At 47.7% G+C, this 18,255-nt stretch overlaps 1 protein-coding gene across 1 annotated transcript; it reads left to right on the plus strand.

Moving 5' to 3' along the window:
• Positions 1-218: 218 nt before the first annotated feature.
• Positions 219-17,552, plus strand: RpS8 (ribosomal protein S8). Its single transcript, XM_084602384.1, has 6 exons — positions 219-363; positions 913-1,019; positions 6,925-7,024; positions 7,767-7,942; positions 11,188-11,317; positions 17,403-17,552. Exons 1-6 carry the CDS (start codon positions 360-362, stop codon positions 17,510-17,512), a joined length of 627 nt encoding a protein of 208 aa, XP_084458510.1. The 5' UTR covers positions 219-359; the 3' UTR covers positions 17,513-17,552.
• Positions 17,553-18,255: the final 703 nt, after the last annotated feature.

An 18,255-nucleotide genomic window follows, 5' to 3' on the forward strand; every position in this document is an offset into this window, starting at 1 on the left:
TTGCTTTCGCCGTTATTGTCTTTTACGTATTTTATGAAACATATTTTTCTCTTTCCATCTGTATGGCTGTTATCTTAAATAATTTTGGTATCGCAAGTCTTGAACTAATTTTATATTTCATGGTGGTTGTTCATTTATCAACAATCTGAAAGTTTGCAACTTAAACGCATTTCCTTAATGGCCACGAGGGCCGCCACTATTCGTATACACCCCAATCCCGAATTTTGAGCAACCGAAAACGGCGCGTTCTGAAGTTTCGCAACTGGTAATGTTGAAGAGCTCTATCGTAGACGGCGCTCGGAAAGCAATCCCGTCGTGCTCTGCGACCGTGCAAATCTCTTTCCGGCCCATTCGCCATCATGGGTAAGTAGTGTCCGGCGCAGTACTCGTGCGAAATCGTTCGGAATCTACGCAATGGCATATTATAAAGAATTTTTGATTGGATATAACTATGCTTTAGTGTTCCTTTTATTGGTAATGCGAAGTCGTTTTTCGCCATCGACATTTGAAAATTTACTAGAATGCTGCGGCAAGTACCGCGTCACTTAGTGCTGTTAACATGGATGGTCATCCGGCCACACGTGTAAGTCCTACAGCTGATTGTTTTTACGGCTTTGTAGGAAACTCATACCGTCACGGAATATTACTTAGTGTCTGAGTTTTCATGCGTAGGATGGAGCAGACGTGCTTTTTCTTATGCGCCAGGTTGTGTGCTCCATGGCGGCGTCAGTGCCGGCATTGCTACCGTTTTGTCGATGGATGCTGTGAAGGCTTGTGATGAACGAACAAATACCATCTTTCGGCTGAATGCCCTGATGACATGACTAACTGAGGCCTTCATGCATGAAGTCGAGGAGCGATGGCGAATCGTATGTGTGTGATGCCATCTGATGTCCCGTGCGTTTGGCGCAGGTATCTCCCGTGACCATTGGCACAAGCGTAGGAAGACTGGCGGCAAGCGCAAGCCCCTGCGCAAGAAGAGGAAGTTCGAGCTCGGCCGGCCCGCAGCTAACACAAAGGTGAGCTATCCCTTTGCTAACCGTGACACGTGCAGAGACGGCTTAGGTAGGCTCTCGCAGTCGCAGCATTTCCGTGGCGCAAGCCTTGGCATTTTGTACGGTGAGGTCACGGCTAGTGCTGTTTCGCGGTGCTCTACCACATCGGGCTACACGCCTGTCCTCGCCCATTGTTGTGGTATACATGCCCACACATGTTCGAGCGTCTGGAATGCCCTAACCTAAATGAGTTTGAGGTGCAGCCACTCTTGCTGCATTTGTTTCCAAATAATATTACCGTTGACTACGTTCTGTGCTTCTTCTGGCCAGCACTCCAGAAGAGCGTGCTGCTGGTCTAGTTAATATTGGTGAATGGGAACATTGTGTAAAAAAAAAACTCTGGTCTTTGGGTTCGTCTTGCGTTCGCGCTGACCTACGTTCTAGCCAGCAGCTCATGCCAGAGCTGTAACAGCGAGATCGGAAAGGTTATCTTCAGTGCGATTTGATTGTGTTATCGAAGGGTGGGCAAGATTTTTGCTCCTTCAGACCGCAAACAATGAACCTATCCAGACCGCAGTAGACACGGTATTTGGTAGTGCATGTGGGCAGAAAAGTATGCTCTGAAAAAGTGCCTCAAGTATAGTCTCTCACGTGAGTGACTGCCATTGCAGTGTAGCAACTAGCACAGCCAAACTTAAAATGTGCGACATGTGAAGGAAAAGCCTTGCATCAGCAAACTGTTGGGCATGTCAAGTCGGCGTGTAGATTCGAGCAGGCTTGTAGAATAGCCTTGCGCTGGAGTTTTTAATAGGGTGGTGCCACCTCGTGGTGGCCAAGGAAAACCTGACTGGGTAGTACAATGGCGGCTCTGCCTATGCTGCAGTGCATATCTCGCAGGCTTTCTTTGTTGACTCGCGCTTCTTTCTGCCTCTTTCTGAGGGTGAAAGCACTCATGTATCATGGGACATCAGTCAACCAGCAGTAGCCTAAAGTTAAAAAAAGAAGCGCTACGGCTGCTCGGCGCAATGTTCAAACATGCGGTATAGGTATTGCTGTGTACTGCTCAGTCTTCAAACAGGTCACCGCCGCTATATTGATGCTTGCGTTGTAGGGTGCCAGGGACAAGTTAGCAATTTCATTGTTTGACTCTACTACTCTTTCATAGCCGCACGAAACGGGGCTACGATACGACAGGTACGGGCGATCAAATGCATGCATGCTCTGGTTCAAGAAAAACTTTTTACCCTACGCTGGCCGCTCCTCCTGCTCAAAGCTGAAATATATAGAATACAGCCAGCTATGTGCTCATGTTTATTTGTGATCGCCAGCGAAACTGTCAGTTATGGTACAGTTTTCAGCAGCTGCACAAGCATAAAAACTGCATGTATGGCAAGTAAAGAAAGGTGAGGACGACAAACTTGAGTTCATTCAAAACGCTATCTCAGTGAAAACAGCCATTCACTTACAAGCGGAAGCGGCAATAGACAGCATTTGGCGCAGATTTATAATTACTAAGCAGTAGACAATATTATTTTGATTGTTATGCAGCTCGCATTCCTGAGCTGACAGTGCACTTCTAATGTCCCCACTGTGCTAACAGGCAAAAGCTCTGGCTCGAGAGCTGCAAGCATAGCTATAAGCAGACAAGGCGATTGGCAGTTGAGCAGTGAAACGAGTTCAGCGTGCCTTTACTGGTATCTGCACCTGACTACAAACACCGAAACTGCCGAGTCATAAATTCGGCGTTTCTGCAGTCCCAGCATCTTTCTGTGTGACTTTCCAGTACGGGGAATCTGTATTTCCAAACGTTCCGAGCGTGACTTACTTTAACAAGGCGCAAAAAGCAAAAACCAGAGCAGCATGCATCTAACGCAATCCCCACTGGCCCATTCGCGGCCAGAAATACTGCATCTCAGAAGGGTTATTTACGCTTGTTATCACTGTTGTGGTTTCCTGTATTTACAGTAAAAGCTCGTTAATCCGGATCTCAAGGGACCGGAAAAAATGTCCGAGTTAACCGAATTCCGGATTATCGAATGCACCATGAAAATAAGAAAAATGTACGGCGCATAAACATACCTTTATTGCATGAAAAACTGCGTTATTTTTGTTTGCCTAGTCGCCGGAATTTGCGCAAGAACGATTTTCTTCAACCCCATCAGGTGGTGGTGCGCACGCTCACTGTCGCGACACTCTACACAAAATTCTTCTAGTACAGTGAGGGCCTCCTGCACCGTGCGACGTCGCGACGGCGGGTCGCGATCGTCTTCATCGGAATGATTTTCGTCCCCGTCGAGCACTTCCGATAATATGTCATCGTCAGTCAGTAGGCCAGCAACGGCAGCATCATCGTCTATTGCTACGTAGTCGGCAAGCTGGACACCACTAGGTAGGAGAAATTCAAAGCGCCTGTCATCCACCTCTTCGTTGTCCATATTTTCTGTGGGCTCCGGGGTATCCTCTGCAGTCACCTCTGGAGGAACGTCACAATCATCAGGGCGGACAAACCCGCTGTGCCTGAAGGAGTTGGCTATGACCTCGGCCGGCGTGTTGTTCCAAACTTGCACTAAAATGTGAATGGCACTGAGGAGGTTTAGGTCATATTCTCGCCCTGCCTCCTTGCACAGCAGCATCCGCTCTAGCACATGCTTCCTGTATCTGCATTTTACGTTCTGAATTATGCCCTGATCCAGCGGTTGCAGTGCAGCCGTCGTGTTCGGAGGAAGGAATACGAGCTCGATGCACTCCAGCCCTGTCACTCGGGTGTGCGCGCTGCAGTTGTCCACCACAAGTAAAACCTTGCGCTTGTTAGCGGAGAAGCGGCGGTCGAGCTGCTGCAGCCAAGCTTGAAAAATATCCGAGGTCATCCAGGCTTTTCTATTGGCTCGATACTCCACCGGCAAACGGGGAATGTTCTTAAAACACCTTGGGTTTTTTGCCTTCCCGATGACGAGTAGTGGCAGGCGCTCCGTGCCTGACATATTTGAAGCGAGAAGCACAGTGATCCTTTCCTTGCTCCTCTTCCCTCCAACGCACGGGTCACCCTTAAAGGTGATCGTTTTGTCCGGCAAGGCTTTGAAAAACAATGCCGTTTCGTCGGCATTGAAGACGTCGGCAGGTTCATAACGAGCCAGGTACTGGAGAAGCTTGGTTGTCTTCCAGTCAGCAATGCGGCGTTCATCCACCGCTGCCTTCTCCCCACACACGTTTCTAAAGACTAGTCCGTGCCTTTCTTTGAAGCAGGCGAACCATCCTTCAGACGCACTGAAAGATTCTATGTTCATTTTCTGTGCGTACCTGTCAGCTTGCTGACAGATCAGCGGGCCACTCAAAGGAAGCTGTCCGTCACGCATATCTGTAATCCACCGTAGCAGTGCTTCTTCCAGTTTCGGGTGCGCAGCCGTCCTTAGCCTTTTTCTCTTCCCGGTGAATTTGCCGCTGTCAAACGCTTCGAAAATTTTTTCTTTGTTTTTCACGTAGTCGCTTAGCGTGCTTCTCTTGACGCCATACTTTTTCATTACCTCTTGACGAGAAATGCCTTCGTTCAGCTCCTTCAATATCTTTACTTTTCTTTCTAAATCATTTGCTGGCTGCTGTGGTCGTTTCGCTGGGGTGGCGGTCGCCATCACTATGAAGAACGACGGCGATGGCACAACGCACAAGCACAGTCGACGAACGCAACGTGCACCCACAACACAAAGAATGAAGCAGCGTAGGGGCACAGTATCGTAGGCGTAGCACACGTGGCGTTGAGCAGCAGAACAAACCGTCCCGTCGTCCTTGCAGCTTTCAGTAGATGCTGGATGGTCCGGCGGCCCAAAACCCCAAACCCGTGCATCGGGTGGTGGCTGGCGCCACCTAGCCACTGCTCGCTCATTCACCATCATCATCGTCATTCTCGAACTCCTCATGCAGCTTTTGTTCGGTTTCGGTTTCTCCAACTCTCCTGCAGTCTCCTGCCACGCCGTCGGTTACGGCAAGGAGTGTGTGCCTCCGAACCGCCGAGCATCGCGCGGCTCACTGGAAGTTGCGATAGCCCTCGGGAGTTGTCCGAGTTAACCGGTGCGCGGCTAAATGCCTCCGAGCTAACAAGCATTTCACACCATTGAACTATACAGTTTTGCCGGGACCGCGCCGCGAGTCCGAGTTAACCGAATTTCCGAGTTAACGAGATCCGGATAAACGAGGTTTTACTGTATGTGCTTAAGCTCAGTTGCCTGTAAAATAGCCTTTGTAGAGGTCCACGAATTCGCGCGACACCCGATGGCCTCTATAGAGTGGCAGCACACAGAGACTTCATCTCAGATTTCTGAACGTCTTTTAATGCCTGACATTGGTTTGTTTATTGCCTTTTTCACTTTGTGACAACCGTGAATGCATGTTCAGCTCTTTAAATCCTTTTTCTTTTTAATCATACTTATCTCAAATTAAAGCGGTGGATCCATACAGACTACATGCATTCGGATGCAGACGCCGGGGATTTGTACTGCCCAGCAGGCAATTAGGAGGTGCCTTCAGTACATCTCCTGTAAGGCTTGCATTTTTGTTGCTTGCACACCTCTGGTGGTGCAACAGTGTTGCAAGTACTATCTATGCCATGAAATTTTTCTGCTGCACTGCTAGATTGTTATAAATAAGCTTTCTGAACTGTTCTGGTACAAGTAGTCTCAAGGAGTCGCGTGGCATTGAGCCCATTGTGTGGATATAAGTTTTCTGTTCCCACGTTAGATATTCGGCTGGTGCCTGGATAGCAGCAATTCAGTTTGTAGCGTTGGCTCTCATGAGGTGTACCATTCTTCAAAATGTATGTTGCTGTAGTGTGGGATGTGCCTGTTCCAACCCTGTGTGCTCTACGCGTGTCCTCTCTGACCAGGAGGCCTCGCCCTATAACCAGGGAACACTAACGCTGGTTGGACCACATGCTGGCCTGTGTGCCTTGTGGTGCTTGGGCTACTGTGGATGAATCTCACACAAGGCGGGAAATAATGCATGTTGTAGGAACTCAGTCATGTCTGCTACAGTATTTGAGTGCTTTAGCAGTTCATGTGGAAAGGGTGTTCACATGGCCTGTACAGGTCTTGTTTGTGCTTACTGGCTTGGTCTTCATTGCTGCAGTATGGTGCCACCTTTTGGCAGTTTTTTTGCTCCTAGTTTCTTGTCCTGTCTTGAGGGCATTTGCAGTGCTGAACAGAGGTGTGTGGGATGAGATATTTTTTCGTTGCCTGTAACTTGTCATTGTGTAGAGGAGTGCATGGGGAAAATGGTTTGTTTTGCAAGCTTATCGCCTATTGGGGACAAAAAAATGTGTTGCAAAGGGTGAAGGACCATAAGTCGGTGGAACCAGACAAATGCTGCTCTCACCCGATTTGTGTAACTGGCAGCTTGTTTACTTCAAAGGAGCCGCGCTACATGTCAGTCACCAATGAGCAAGAAAAATACTCCTGCCATGAGTGTCCGCATAGCTTGGGTTTGTTGCTGCCAGTGGCAATGAAGCACGAGTCGGCCATTATTTTTAGCGTATCGTTTGAAGCCAGTTTAGCTGTTCACTGCTGTAGGGGTGTTAGGCAGCTAAGGCCATCATGCACCAAACTCTGGGATTACATATCTATTTGGTAAAAGGAAGCACGCGATTATTTTAATACACGGGAGTAGGTTTAGGATGTTAGCATCTTTTAAGAAATCAACATTTTAACCAGTGAATTTTCTAAGAGTGAGCTAGGGTGTAGGGGAATGTAGTTGTTATAGAACTGTGGGAAATGCTTTTTTCTAAGTTGATCGAGTTTTATACAGGATACTAGGATGTGGTCTATGGTGACCACCTCTTCGCAGTGTTCGCATATGGGTCTTTCTTTGCTAGGATGAAGTTATGAGTCAGGTGGGTGTGTCCGATGTAGGTGTGGTGGCTTACAGTATGTAGTGTTTCTTTTAGCTTGGCCCCAAGCGCATCCACACAGTACGGACGCGAGGAGGCAACAAGAAATATCGTGCCCTCCGCCTGGACTGCGGCAACTTCTCCTGGGCTTCTGAACGTGAGCATCCTTACTTCCTTTTGTCCTGCGCCTTCTTACCTTGTGCATGCATGCAGCACTTCCACTCCTAAGATGTTGCTGCACTGCCTCAGGCTGCAGCCTAGTCTATTCTACATCCTGAAGGTGTCCAGTGTGCTGGTGTGCCCCTGCTGTGATGAACATCATTTGTCACCATCTTTCGGCAGATGCCTGGAGCAATGTTGACGCTTCTTTGTTCTGATGACAAGGGCACGCCGCCCTGCAGCTTAGCGCAGCCGAATGTGCAGTCAGTCCTCTGTGGCCAGCATGGCTACAGAAGTCAGTCTGCTGTGCAGTGTCTTGAGTTCTTGCTGCAAAGTGAATGCAGTTGAACACCTGTGCCAAGTTTTCAAGTGGTATAGTTTTTGTACAATATTGATTTGTGATATGGCTGGTATAGAAAACTTTTAACATGTATGGCCATGTTTGGCAATGCACCCAGATGCTACACACTTTCAAAGTGCTGTTGCATGTGCTTTCTATAGGTGGATTGCAAACATATTGGTGTGAATGTTGCTCTTTAGTTATCTGTGCTTGGCTTTATTTAGCACTGCTGTAAGCTATACAGCTAACAGATAAAATATGCAGATCTGCAAACTATGAGCTTAACTGCTGTCGTTCGTTTTAAGCTGCAATATTTGTTGCCGAGTGGTCTGAGTTCGTTTTCCTGGCCTTTGTCGCTTAGCTTGGTGGAAGTAACTGTCCTTCTTGGTCGTGTTTGCAGATTGCACGCGCAAGACACGTATCATTGACGTGGTCTACAATGCCAGCAACAACGAGCTTGTCCGCACCAAGACGCTGGTGAAGAACGCAATTGTGCTGATTGATGCGACGCCCTTCCGCCAGTGGTACGAGGCCCACTATGCGCTGCCCCTTGGACGCAAGAAGGGTGCGAAGCTGGTGGGTGTTCCCTCAGTATCCTAGTGGTGAGCTACACAAGGGCAGTGCTTAGTTTTGTGATAAAAGCAGCCAAGCATTTATAATGCAGTTAAACCTGATTTTAATGAAATGGTAAAAAGATTGTGGTTTTTCGGCACTTAAATCTTCATGCATGTTTCCACACAAGTCTGCCTACGACCATTTTCTCGTTGCCTCACGAAAGACAGCCTTGCATTGCTGGCATCTCTGCTCCCAACACAGAGCTCTGTTGGCGCTAGAACCTCATGCTCACCCCTGATCTTATGTTCTGATTTTTTTGAGCATGAACCATTGCAGTGCCACGTTCCGAAAGCGAAAGCAGCGGAGACTGTGGCAATGGAACGTGGCACATTATGCCAACTGTGATTGCTTGTTGAAATTGTAGGCATTCGCGTCATGTGGGTCATATTTATATATTATAGTCTTGAAATGTGTGTGGTTGTGCCGAATGTCCAGTGCTTCGGCACTACGTAAGAGATAGTCGGCATAACGATTTCATTCTACCAGGATTAACTGCTGCCAGCACATTCGTCGCATGGATTTTTCATACCCGCTTCGGTGGGGCCAAGGTTGTGGACTGGAAAAACTTCGTAATAGTGAGAAATTCGCTACACGGAGGTCTATTATGCAAAACTAATTTTCAACTGGTGTAGTGTTATATCTTCACCCACGTGAAGTTGTTCATCAATAATGATTGCATTTGAATGATTTCGGGGGCCAGGCGGCTTTATAAAAAGGCGTGTGTACTTGCAGTGGTTTGAATTAGGTGTCATGCTTTAAGCAGCTTTAATGAACACGTTACCGTAGGGTCATTGCAAGCATTACCATCTGTTGAAGCAAGTGGCACTTATTTTTGAATGGCGCCAAGAAATTCAGTGCTGCTATTAGCAGAGAAAGTGTGAGATTGGCTTGTCATGGAGACTGTTTGCCTGGAGAGGGTGCAGCTGGCCAGCTAATAATGACATGTCTTTATGCGTCAGTGGTGATGGCATGCTCCTGGTATGATGAACGAACATATTTCACCATCTTTCGGCAGATGCCGAGGGCTGTGTTGACACTCTTCTGTTCTGATAAGGGTCATGCCACAGCGCTAGCTAGCTGCTCTGGGACTTTCAGAGGGAGGCGAAGAAAACAAATCTGAATGGGGGCATTTTTTGTTTCAGAAGAGGCAGCCATATTTCCATGTCGGTGCAGCGCATTTAGCGTGTTTAGGGTGGAAGAAAAGTCACTGTAGCCAATTATGAGTGGGTTAAACACGTTCCTCTGTGCAGCTTTTTCTGCTTGCATCATATAGAGATATGGTTGCTAGAGAGTATAGGCACTGTATGTATCAAACCCTGAAAGCACATTAGAAAGTAATAGTTACCTTGCATGTCCTCACATCGTTTGTCGCAGCTGCACTTCTAGGTCAGCGTACGTAGGTGAAGCTGCATTGACAATTTGAGGCGAATACTGCCATCTAGGTCTTCGGAACGGGATGTTTCTGTAGGCGAGAAGGACGAGGGGTGGGTACTCAATAAAATATATGGAAGCGGTGCTTGAGAGTACAGTCGAACCCGGATATATCGAACTCGAAGGGGATCGCAAAACAGTTCGATATATCGATAATTCGATATACAAAAATCTGCTTGTGACTGCCCTTACGATGCGAAAAAACGATACCGTATTTGTCGCGTAACCAACCCACTCACATAATAAACCCACCCTCCACTTTTGCACCCGAGAATTTGGAAAAAAAAAGCGTTAAGGCCAGCTCGCCCACATGCAAGTGATTGAGCGATATCAGCGACGATCGGCAGCGACAGAGGGAAAAATTTCAAACTTGTTGTAACTGCGTCCCTCGAGCCACTGCGGCAGCTCAAAACAAGGTTTCTGTGTTGCAGCGGCAGAAATCGCGAGCGTTCTCGCTTGCATGTCGATGGCGAGCATCACTCCGTTTCGGTCGTCTCATCCACAGCTCATTGGCAGCGTGCCAAGATGCTGCGCAGCGATAACGTCTGGGTGCGTTTATCTTTTAAGGGCTCCTACGGTGGCGAAGAGCGAACTTGGCAGAGTGCTCGTGAAGGCTTGATTGCACAAGCCTGGTTCGATTTATCACGCCTCATGATCGCAGCAGCTGACGTGTGCTTTCGTTGATTCATACATGCAAGGAGAAACTACTCCCGAAAAAAAAAAAAAACAACCACCTGCCGCTTTTTAACGTCCGAACAGCACAACAATAAGAAAGGATAACTTGCAAAAGAAAAAAAAACGGAGCGAGAGCTGTTGCTTTTTAACGTCCGCAGGCGCCATAGCCAAGCCGCCGCTCGCAGAGGGTTCGCAACAAACGCTGCAGAAAACATCCGACGCCTGTCTGAAAACGGGCTGAGCTGGCTTGGCGCATGCGTAGCACGTGCTGGAGAGATAGCTCGGCGAAAGGATGGGCATACCCACGCACATGGCTTGCAAACGTCATGTGTTGGCGCGCGGGAAACGATAATTGCAGATGCGCGCCTTTGGGGAATGGCGGTGCTGCCCAGATCAGCCGTCGTCGAACTGTCCCCTCTCATTCCTTCCGCGCGTGGCTTGAAAACGTCATGCGGCAAACGGCCAAGGGTGATGCGATAGTCTTTGGGGAAGGCACATTTTCCAGTGCGTGGTGCGGAGTTCGATACATCGAACGACCGGTGCAATTAAGTTCGATATATGACGCGGCTTTCCTGTACTTTTACATGGGATTTTCAAGGGGATATTTCGCGAATTCGATATAACCGGGTTCGACTGTAGTACTCAACAAAATGCAGGAAAAACTGCGTCAGCAGCGTGAAAGTGATCGGTGAGCTATGCTGCCAAGCGCGCGTGTGCATATTGGGCTGGATTGGCTCGGATGTTTGCAGGGTGTGCGGCTCATCTGCTTAAAGGTTTGCGTCAGTGCACTTTTTTTTTTTTTGTAAACGTTTGACGCCTTTAACGGCCATTAACATTAATGACAACCTTTTCACTATTGTAAATTTCTGAATAGTTAATAAATAGCTTTTCATTGTGAATTGTTCGTTTATGCTCATTATCATCAGCAGCTACATTTTTTAGCCTTTTCAGTTGTCGGGGAATTTTAACTGCGGTGATCAGGGAAAGCCTGGAAAAGTCAGATTTTGAAAATAGTGGTTTGCATGCATATAATGGACGATGAAGCGGCAGTTGGCTGGGCTCACTGTTGTTCCTGCTTCCCCTGTGGACGTTGTGTGCAGGCGGACATTGAGGGTGGTGCGCTCGTGAAGAAGCGCAGCAAGAAGATGGAAAAGAAGATCAAGGAGCGCCAAAAGCTGGCTAAGGTGGACCCCTTGCTCGAGGAGCAGTTCATGACCGGCCGAGTGAAGGGTGGGTTAGGTGCACTTTTTTGCTTGACTAGGGCATGTCACGATTCCTGGTTAGTGTTGATTCCACTGGTGTCTTATCTCTGCAGCTGGTCATACCGATATTGAGTGATGTTAGGGATAGGGAGCACCAGCCGGTGATGATTTGTCAGAACCTGAGAGGGTGCACCGGTGCCGTCCTGGTGTCTGGCGCTGCCCAACTTCCTGAGGGTTTCTGTTGTCATAGTTAATCTGAGGCGTGCTCCCTGCGCTGTTTCAGCTTTTTGAGGGCAGTAATTTCTGTCAAGCAAGGGGCCAGTTTGTTGTGTCGCTCTGGTTCAAAAGGATGCTGAAAATATAATTTTGTTTTTATTTTTGTCATAGGGCAAGCAGTTTATGAAATGCTACCAAAAGACTATAAAAGCTGGGTTTTTCATTTGGAGAAACATTGGCTTGTAAACTGAAAATCCCAGAACAGTTAAAATAAAAATCTGAAATGTTTAAGTAGTGTAGTAAGGTATGTCAATATTCTAGGTCAATTTAAACTAGTTAGCTCAAGAAAGCTGCTAGAGAAAAATTTCATCTTTGCGCGTTAAACACACAACCCATGTCAAAAATTTCTGAAAAAAATACAGTAGAGTCCACTTATAACAGTATTCAAGTGCCATGAAAATTCTATTGTTATAATCAATAATAGTTATAAACGGTTTGCACGAAAAAAAGCATAACTTCTAAGAGGGGTTACGGACGGCAAGTGACATGCGAGCTCCGCCGAGACATTGTTTTGGTGGCCCCGGAAGGGGTCTTGTAAAAAATACAAAAAGGTTGCAGCGGCTGCCTCTCAGCTTGAGAAGTCCCGAAGTAACGCGTGGGTGAACAGAGAGAGCGACAATACTTTTATTTAAAAGCAGAGGAGAATGAGGCGCGCAGGCACCTGGGGTGAAATCTCCACAAGCATCTCACCACGTACCTACATCTCACTGGCTTGCACGAGAAAAACCCTTTTTCGTTAGCCTTGCTTGCCTCACGCGAAGCTTCTCGACATTCTTCTCCATGGCGTCTAGTTACCCCACGTAGTGCAGCGGAAGGTCCCTCGCGAAAACAAAGCCGCAGAGGGACTGCAGGCAGCCTTCCCTACCGCGTCATCGCCGTCACTGTCGTCGTCAGGCGCCTTGTCGAACGCGTCTGCGCCCACTGTTAAGCGAGGACATTTCTTTGTCGAACTTCTCAGGAGCGGATGATCGTCGACACCGTCGATTGCGATAGTGCGTACTCCTTCACGATAATGCGCTTCGTCTTCAAATTGATAGCCGTGCGCTTTCTTTTCACCGGCAACATCGTCCGATATCAGTAGGCGGATCAGCCGTCTTCCGTTACGGTGGCGATTCAAACGAGACTGAGAAACTGCGTGGCCAGGAACGACTTCGGCGCAATCAACTTGCACAAAAAAAAAAATCTGTTGGCAGAGTTGCGCAAAATGAGGGGCGAGCGGGCGAGTGAGGTGATCAGCGCTGTCGGCGTGTTGGCAAAGTCCATTTGTGTTTCGGAGGGTGGTGCAGCGAAGAGCTATGGGGGCAGTCCATTTGTGTTTCAAGGGGTGGAAGGGCAGCGGGAGAAAGGCGTGCGAGGCTTACAATGTGAAGAAGGCCAAAAAACAGGTTCTATTGTATGAGCGTGTGGCAGGGAGGGTGCAGCAGCTGGAATTTTTTTTTTCTTTTCACGGATTTCGCTTTCCACTACCTTTTGGCACGAGCACTCAGGAGCCAGGCTTGATTGTTATAATCGATAATGTGGCAAGGGGGCATTGTAGTAAGCGGGTTGTTTTACCATAGAAAACATACAAAAGTGGACTGTGCAGCTGGTTTTCATTGTTGTGACCGATATATTGTTATAAGTGGACTCGACTGCACTGCATTAAAACTGGGCATATTGCATACTGCATGTATTTATCTCTCACACACACAAAAAAAGATTGTGTTCATAACTTAAATAGAACACAAGCTATTATCCCTTCAAAATTGCAAATGTGTCAAAAATGTCTGAGAAATCAAGGAAAAATTGTCTGAACACCTTTACTGGGAAAAAACAATAAAATCTTCAAGGAAATGCACCGGGGAAATAATCTATATGGTTCTTCCAGCTTCAGGCTTCTTAGAGCTGGCACTGAGATTTTTCTCCCTTGCCTTGTGGGATGTAGTGCTTGTGAGTTCATACTGAGCTGTTGCAGAATTGCAGTGGATGCACGTAAATTCCCATTGAAGCGTAAGGCAGCTTTCGTAGCAGCAGCTTGCACCGCGAAGTGTGAAGCATGCTGCTTCTTTGACACCAGGCTCCATATTGCAGAGTGACACCAGGCTTTATATCGCAGAGTGAAAGCTTTCATTTGAGTTCCAAGTTTTCCCGCGCTGGCACCTCTGTAGCAGGGTGCTTTCAAGCAGACGGGTGTACACAGGGAGCAGCGTGGCTTTTGGCAAGTTGTGTCCAGGTTCTGGCTTGCCTTTCACTTTTGCAGTGTTTTGACACCACTAATTAGTTCCAGTAGGGTGTAGACCATGGTCTGAACGTTCGTCGGTGGATGTGCCTTCTGCATTGCATCCGTATCACTGTCATTAGACTTTGGAGCCTGCCCGTAATATGTGCTCGGCCTTGTGATGAGTTCGTTCGTTAGCTGGCCTCTTCCACCAAGGCTTTGCTTCCCCCACTTTTGTGCTTTTGCACTAAACTCCGCAGTACCGTCCTCATGTGCTTCTGAACGTCGTTCAGTCCTCTTCTTGGACATCGAGGAAGCCATAGACTTGGCTTCTATACATACGACTGTCACCATCACACGGGGTGGTTGTGTACCGCAATCCATGTCCCTGGAGCGGCCTTTGAAAAAGTATGAGGCCAGCTTTACTGTCACATTTTTTGACACTGATGTGTTGCCTGCCACTCTGCATATTTCTCAGAATCTGGCTTGGGTCCCACCTCTCATCCTGAAAAAAAGTTGGAAAGCACAATGTAATCCAATACATAACCTGTAAATAACAATTACTGCAGTGATGCTTGTGTATGGAGTGATGACGGGTCGGCTAAGTGCCGTCAAAGCACACGATGTTGCCTCCATGATCAAAAACATAGCTGTTTGTACAGGGTGGCTACTTTTGTGCGCATTGGCTCATAGTAACCTCAGTCACTTGTGTGGCAGCAGGTGCCAAACTCTGCTTCAAATGGCGCTGAAATGTTCTGTGATGCATCCTACGGTGGCACAATCCCATTGCCGTGAGTATATCGTTCATGGCTGATATCACATGATTACTTGTCATTAACCATCCACTCTGGGCGAGCTCCATTCGGCACCAATATTTTTGCAGTTGTCGCACACGACCGTTGCTTCGCCACAAGGCCATAATCGCGATCGCACCTCACTACCTGCAATGGCTCGTAACATGTTTGACATTGCAAAATTGAAGGAGCGAGTTCTGTGAGTCGAGGTTTACAATTGCGTAAGGAGAGGAGCGCTGATCAGACACTGGTGGCGTCGCCGCACTGCTTGCCTCTGCGAAAGGCTCAATCTTCCGTGCCGTTGCCAGTATCAACGACAGTCGCCGAAGCTCTGCCTTTTCACAGACACGCGCCTCGCACACACTCACACGGTCGCAGTCGATTGTGGAAGCAATCTTGTGCACCTCTCCATCACCGCATAAGTGAATGTGCGGCGTCTATTTACCATTCAATGGTCACTTGCGGAGTCGTTCGACTCCTAGCTGGCGCTGTGCTCTGGTGCATGTTCACCCCACAAATCAGCCCCGTCTACACATAGAAATTCTGGTCACCTTGAAACTATGGGATACGATGTCTGTAGACACTAACTTTCACGCATACACAATCCAGTCAAGCACAGTCTCAAGCAATATCCTCTTGAGCCACCGGTCAGCGTTTAGTCGTGATGTTTCCCATCCACTGAGTACTGCCTTCGGAATCCAACCTTAAAAGGCAGATTGATACTGACGTCCAGGGGGTTGCAGCATGCCGTTGAGTCACCCGGAATACAGGCCATGTTGATGCGGATAATGCGCAGGAGTTTAGCCCTATCCGTAAAGTTGACCGCGCTTTGAGTCTCGAAGCAAAGTGGTGGAAGCTCTCAGCAGAGGGAAAGTGTGATGATGATGACCCTCAACTTTGGGCGCAATCCGCGAGTGGCATTTGGAAGCTTCTGTTCACATACATTTTGAAGGCTATTCCAGCGCTGGTCATGGAAAGCTTGGATGTGGCCCGTACATGGATTTTTAAAATGGAGTGTGTGTCCCTTACACATATAGTATACACGGTCCACGGAAAACATTCTTGATTACGTCATGAGAATCTGTTGGAATAGTGAATTTCCAAGAGCTCGTGATGTTTTGTGCAGATAAGCAATACAGTGAAGCCTCGTTTATTCCAACTTGGTGGGACCACGTGAAATTTCAAATTAAATGAACACAGGGCAGGAAAGAAAAAAAGCAGGCCTAGGCAAGAATTTTTTTTTTCGAGCATGCTGCACATACCCGTGCTTTGTACTACTGCTGCGCTTAGTTCTGAGGTTTCCCGAGGGATGCCACTGCATAAATTACCAGGCTACGATGCCAGCAGAGATCAGAGCCAAAGGGCATTCAGTCTTGCCTTGCACACTAGTGTGGCAAGTGGCTTGCGACAGATCTGCACGCACCAGATTCTCTGGTGCTCGTGACATAATCATTAGCAGTTGGGCTATCGTGCTTTCTACTGTTTGTCCAAGGGAGTCACTGCAAGCATGAATGGTCAGGCCAAACATGAAATTTGAATTTCCTATTGCGTGACTGATTTGCATGCAAATTTAGATTTCTGGCAGTGCCATGAAGGCATATAACTGCAGGTTTTCTTGTCTCTTTTTTACCCCCGCCGGGGTGGCGCAGTGGTTACGACGCTCGACTACTGTTCCCAAGGACGCGGGATCGAATCCCGGCCTCGGCGGCAGCTTTTCGGTGGAGGCGAAAAGCAAGGCGTCCGTGTGCTGTGCGATGTCAGTGCACGTTAAAGAGCCCCAGGTGGTCGAAATTTCCGGAGTCCTCCACTACGGCGTCTCTCATAGCCTGAGTTGCTTTGGGACGTTAAACCCCACAAACCAAACCAAACCAAACCTCTTTTTTACAAAAGCTGTCTGTTGTGTTAAAGTAGGTTTACTTCTATAGATCCTGTTCAAATGGTCCAAGTCAACTTTCCTGCATCGCAGAAGTTCCTTTGCCCTGGAGGGGCAGCTAGTTGAAGGGGCATAAGTTGTGTGCGGTACTGAATAGTTCCATTTCTTGCCTTATATATTGCACATTCCTGGCAGGCCGCTCTTTCATAGTTGCAGTGTGGTGAATGGATATCCTCATTTATCATGCTCGTGCGTGTGGTCAGTTTGGCTTAAACTATTATGAAACGCCTGCGAGGCCCTGTAGACGCGAGCGGAATATCGTGGCGCGCTCAACCCGAAGTCTTTATTCCTGCGTAAAACAAAAGGCCGAGTAGTGCAGGGGTAGGCAGGACATTATCGCAAGACATCTGCAGCTCTTTCTCTAGTTTGCTGTCCCCAAAACAGGTTTGGCCCCTATGATGAAGGCAGGGCATGATTTGTCTGCAATGTTGTGCAGCCTGGACGTGCATGCGATAGTTCTGTGTAATTAGAAATCTCTTCAATTTGAAGTCCACGGTAATTTTTAGCAGCCCGATATTTTTGTCAAATTGCCGGGATAATTTTCGAAGCAACGGGAAAACGAGGCTGGTCAGTTTGCTCGCGACAGTGCATGTCATAGTGGTTCTTATCAGTTTTTCTTTTGGGTTTTGTAGCCTGTGTTTAAAAGCTTGCATGGCAGGTAATTGCTTGCACGTTGTAAATTTGGCAGTTGCAGCTATGGGACTTGGCTTAAGTTCCACCAAAGCAGAGGGGTAATGTAGCCAGACTCTGGTTGCCTCCATTGGCCACTGGAGTTTTACTATGTGAACAAGAACGTTCACTTGGATCATGTGGAACCATTGTTTCTGCCAGTGATCATTTAGCCATATGTTGAGTCTTTGTGCTTTTGCACTGCTTAGTTTTTATGGGAACATTGCATATTTCTGTGGTGCAGCATGCATCTCGTCGAGGCCTGGACAGTGCGGACGTTGCGATGGTTACGTCCTGGAGGGCAAGGAACTTGAGTTCTACACCAAGAAGATCAAGTCCAAGAAGGGCAAATGAGCAGGCCGCCATGTGAATAAAGAATGCGAGGCAACACACACCTGTTAGTGCAGTGTTTTTCTTTTTGCTCTGTATGTCTGAATTTGGCAGCATTCTGCCAGAATGCACAGTGAAAGATTTCCCAGTTGATGTATTGAATTTTTGTTGCCCCAAAGTAAGTCAATGGTCACTGTGTTGATAGTACTATAATCTGGTGCTGCCAACTAGTGGCCAAAAGAGGATCATATTTCGCGATTACTGCAGGAGTGTGAAATAATTGCAGCGTGCATACTTATGAAGTTACAGCTGACCATTTTACTCGAGGGGGCACTTTGCCAAAGCTAGCTTTTATGGGGAAATCATCGACCATTATAAATTGGGACGTAGACTGGTACCCCCGCCAGATGTTAGACTAAATATAATAGAGAAGCTATCGCGTGGAGGCGGCTACAAAGTGCCGTATTTCTCGGATTCCGAATTCCTGAAAAAAAAAAAAACGACGCAGTATTGCTGAAGCAATAAAAAAAACGAAATGAAACGCCGCAAGCTGAGTGCTCGCGAGTCTACGATACGCTGCGCGCAAAGCGCCGGCAAGAACGGGCAGCGGCATTCTTCGTTTTGGTTTATTTGCAGCACGTACACACACATATGGTTCATGTCTCTTATGTGCGCGTCTGGGACGAGGCAGGAAATGACCGAAAAAAGTTTCGTTCTAACACGTCTGCTGCGAGATGCGTAGACAACGTTCACTCCAGCGCCTCTGC

The sequence above is a fragment of the Amblyomma maculatum genome, chromosome 4 (genome assembly GCF_055883805.1).
Source record: "Amblyomma maculatum isolate TAMU_Amacu chromosome 4, ASM5588380v1, whole genome shotgun sequence".
Taxonomy (NCBI): Eukaryota; Metazoa; Arthropoda; class Arachnida; order Ixodida; family Ixodidae; genus Amblyomma; species Amblyomma maculatum.

Coding starts and splice junctions, on each gene's coding strand:
- RpS8 (XM_084602384.1), top strand. Junction 1,020..6,924: donor GGCCCGCAGCTAACACAAAG/GTGAGCTATCCC, acceptor TGTTTCTTTTAG/CTTGGCCCCAAGCGCATCCA. Junction 7,025..7,766: donor CTTCTCCTGGGCTTCTGAAC/GTGAGCATCCTT, acceptor TCGTGTTTGCAG/ATTGCACGCGCAAGACACGT.